This window comes from Suncus etruscus, chromosome 7 (genome assembly GCF_024139225.1).
Source record: "Suncus etruscus isolate mSunEtr1 chromosome 7, mSunEtr1.pri.cur, whole genome shotgun sequence".
NCBI lineage: Eukaryota > Metazoa > Chordata > Mammalia > Eulipotyphla > Soricidae > Suncus > Suncus etruscus.
Window position 1 is genome coordinate 85,214,132 of NC_064854.1, and position 4,071 is coordinate 85,218,202.

At 51.6% G+C, this 4,071-nt stretch overlaps 1 protein-coding gene across 1 annotated transcript; it reads left to right on the forward strand.

Moving 5' to 3' along the window:
• Positions 1-430: 430 nt before the first annotated feature.
• On the forward strand, positions 431-2,580 carry LOC126014349 (endogenous retrovirus group K member 5 Gag polyprotein-like). The gene is made up of 4 exons (XM_049777649.1): positions 431-446; positions 612-776; positions 843-1,057; positions 1,222-2,580. Exons 1-4 carry the CDS (start codon positions 431-433, stop codon positions 2,578-2,580), a joined length of 1,755 nt encoding a protein of 584 aa, XP_049633606.1.
• The last annotated feature ends 1,491 nt before the right edge of the window (positions 2,581-4,071 follow it).

Below are 4,071 nucleotides of genomic sequence, written 5' to 3' on the forward strand. Positions count from 1 at the left end.
CCTGCCCATTTCTCCTCCTCTATATAAGAGTTGCTGAACCCAATAAATTTTGCCTCTGACCGGAACTTCGCCTGGGGTCTTCTTTACTAACCTCTCTCAGATTTTTTACAGGTGTGGTTGTTCTTTTAACTCAGCAAAATAAGAGTGCGGAAGTCCAAGAGCCTCCCAGCCGTTTCCCCGCTGGCCGGGCCCCTCCGGGGGACTCTAGGACCACGCATTTTGGCGCCCAACGCTGGGCTCGAAGACCACCACACTCGGACGACCAAGAGAGCCGGGCGAGTCCGGAGCTGTTTTGTAAAACGCAAAAAAGGACCTCACCAAGGTAAGCGTATAAACAGTCAGCCCTTGATCAAAATAAACTGCAGTATTTTCGTCGTCCCCCTCGCCGCCCCTTAATTGGCTTTTGGGGGCTTCACCCAGTGAAAACGCCATGGGTGTCACGCTAAGTACCGAGCTTAAATTCATTAAAGAGATACAGTCTGAGTTAAAAAACAGACACGTAGAGGTTACCAAAAAAGATATTTGTAATTTCTTAATATATATTCATAATGTATGTCCGTGGTTCGTGATTACCTGTCCAGAAATTGTTGCGTCCACTTGGGACAAAATAGGAAACGAACTGAGTGCTCATTTTACGGTTAACAAGGAACCCGAAACAGAGAAAATTGTATTACAATACTGGAGCCTGCTGCGTGACATCATTGTAGCTAAAAATACTGAGGAAAATGCCAAAGAAATTGTTTGCGCTGCCGAAACGCATCTCGAGCAAGTTTCCCGTGAGTGTTCCAGGCCTGCCACCCGCTCGAATTCCCTATCCCAACTCTTATCTCCCTCCTCTTTAGCTCCCGCCGCCACTGCGGCGATGCCTGAAACGATTAACCCTTCCCTCGCCTCTATGCTACAAACTGCTCTCAGAGACCTTTCCGGCATCTCCCGCCTCTATCCCTCCCTGGCTTCAGCTCCGCCCCAGCAACCCGACCGGACAGACGCTCTAGCCCCAAGGGAGAAAGCAGCTCTCTGCCAAGATTCTTCCACTACAAAACCTCCACCTTACGCTGTCCCTGCCCCCCCATGTCTTTCATCTCTGCCTCCTCCTCCTTCCGCCCTAGACACTCAGCTCACCACAATTACCTCCATGATCTCCCAACTAGCTCATGAAGTCCATAAAATAAATCCAACTTCACAATCCTTTTTCCCTGTTCTCCTTCCTAATGGAGAAAGCCTTCCTCCACCCCCCTCTCAACAACCCCCACCGCTCCACACTTACCGCCCCCCCCCCCGCCGCCCGCAGGCCCCCGCACCCGCGCGCGGGTGCGGCGTGAGCGCGAGGCGCAAGCGGCCGCGGAAGCCGCGGCTCAAGCTCAAGCAGAAGTGGCGATGGATTCGGGCTCTCAACACTCAGATTCGGACGGAGAGGAAGCCCAACCCAGCAACAACAGACCTCCGGAGGGTGAGATAAATTTCCGTTACGAGGCTATTAATAAAAGGGACCTCAATGAACTGCTTCAAGCAGTTAAGAATTACGGTGCCCAAGCCTCCTATACTATATCTTGTCTTGAATCACTGGGAAATGGTGGTGCCCTTTTGCCCTATGAATGGAAACGTGTTGTCTCCAATGCACTCCCGCGTAAGCAGTACTTGCTCTGGGAGACTGACTTTTATAAAACCTGTCGAGATCTATCTCGGGGAGATAAAACATGTCGGCTTATGCTCTCCGGCTCTCCCCCGTATGACTCTGCACAGCAACAACGCTCATTGCCCCTTGATTATTTAATAAACACAGGTTTTGCCGCTATGAAAGCGTGGCGAGCTTTGCCCAAGGAAGGCGATGCAAACGCCCCGCTTGGCCAAATCACACAGGGACCAGATGAACCCTATAATGCGTTCATCAGTCGCCTCCTAGAGGCCGTTGAGAGAATTGCAGGCTCCTCTCCCTCTGAAATGACAAATACTCTAGTCAGACAGCTCGCTTATGAGAATGCCAATGCTTCTTGCAAAGCCCTCTTAAAGGGACGCATGGCTAACAAAACCATACATGATATGATCGACCTTTGTCGTGATGTTGATCCCTTTGCCCACCGAGTTGCCCATGCTATGGCTGTCATACAAAACCAATCCTCAGGCAAAGTCTGTTATTCGTGTGGACAACCTGGACATTTTGCCTCTCAATGCCCTCAGCGCTTAGCCCCTGTCATGCAGACAGGTACAGCTACACCCCGTCCTCCATTTTGTCCACGCTGCCGCTGTGGCCGCCATTGGGTGGCGGAGTGCCATGCCGTTAAAGACATAGATGGCAATCCCCTGCAGCCTAACCACCGCCTTTCGGGTCAGGGAAAATCCACCAGGGGCCAGCTCCGGGCCCCGAGCCGTCAATTTCAACGCTTTGTTCCGGCTTCGGAGCCCAGCCAGCCGGTCCAACCCACCCCAGCTCCCCAGGCATATTACCAGCAGCAACAGCAGCCTTGCCAGCATCAGCCACTAGTCCCCCCCTCAATGCTCCCACCTCAGCAGCCTCCCTTATCAGGGCAACCCCGGGGAGCGCAGGACTGGACCTGTACCCCGCCTCCCCACACGTATTAACCCCTGAGCATGGTGTTTGTCAGATTCCCACAGGTGTTTTTGGTCCGCCACCACCCGGACATTTCTTTATGATTATTGGGCGTGCATCCATGACTATCAGAGGTCTAATCATACAACCTTCCATAGTAGACAATGATTATACTGGAGAAATTATACTTCTCGCAGTCGCCCCCTATTACCCTGTCCAAGTACTGCCTGGGCAGCGTATAGCGCAAGCCCTTCCGCTCCCCCTCAATGCCACTTTGCCTTCTCTCCCCGAAATCCGTGGCAACTCAGATCCCGGCTCCTCTGACATATTTTGGGTTCGTGCCATGTGTAAAATTAGACCCCCACTTGTGATTACAATTGAGGGCATGCCCTTCACGGGCCTTCTTGACTCTGGAGCGGACACCACCTGCTTCTCTCCAGCTAGCTGGCCTCCCGATTGGCCCACGACTGCCTCCTTTGACGCTGTCTCTGGAGTCGCAGGTACAGTAAAGCAAGTCCTCATCAGTGCCAATAAATTGGTCTGGCAAGATGAAGATGGGGACACTGGCCTTGTCCGCCCATACATTATCCCAGACCTGCCCATTAATTTGTGGGGTCGAGACATTATGGAGCAAATGGGAGTTTATATTGTCAAATGCAGAAACCCTGCTGCTCTGTCCCAAATGATGCATCAAGGCTATACGCCTTCCAAAGGCCTGGGAAAAAATTTACAAGGCATCCCTAAGCCTATTCAGCCAACACCCAATCCCGGCCGCCAAGGGCTTGGTTACCACTCTGTGTACTCCATGTCAGTTAGCTCCACACCGGCACCCCCGGCGGAAAAAATCACATGGCACGCCGACACACCTGTGTGGATAGGGCAATGGCCACTCTCCGCTGAAAAGCTACAGGCTGCTTCAGCACTTGTAAAGGAACAGCTTGAAGCTGGTCATTTAGAACCTTCCACCTCCCCCTGGAATACACCCATTTTTGTAATTCGCAAAAAGTCCGGCAAGTGGCGCCTTCTCCATGACCTAAGAGCTATTAATAAGACTATGGTCCCCATGGGAGCCACTCAGGCAGGCCTTCCAGTACCGTCCGCCATTCCCTCTAACACTTTTAAAATGGTTATTGATCTCAAAGATTGTTTTTTTTCCATTCCTCTTCATCCTGATGATTGCAAACGCTTTGCCTTCTCCCTCCCAGTTTCTAACTGCGCAGGTCCTTGTCCTCGTTTCCAGTGGACAGTCCTGCCTCAAGGAATGACCAACAGTCCAACCCTCTGTCAAAGATATGTTGCTTCCTTCATTGACCCCTTTCGCACCTTGCACCCCTCCCTCTATATCTTGCACTATATGGACGACATCCTTCTCGCTTGTGCAGATGAATCTCTCCTACGCTCTGCCTCTTCTGATCTCATTTCTCTTTTATCCTCCAAAGGCTTTAATATTTCAGAAGATAAAGTCCAGGTGTCTCCACCCCAGCTATTTTTAGGCTTCGAACTTCTGCCCTCCCAAGTGAAAA

Bases quoted from the DNA above. Each gene is read 5' to 3' on its own strand.
- LOC126014349 (XM_049777649.1), top strand. The intron at 777-842 runs GTGAGTGTTCCA...CCTCCTCTTTAG, and splicing joins GCATCTCGAGCAAGTTTCCC to CTCCCGCCGCCACTGCGGCG. The intron at 1,058-1,221 runs GTCCCTGCCCCC...TAATGGAGAAAG, and splicing joins CAAAACCTCCACCTTACGCT to CCTTCCTCCACCCCCCTCTC.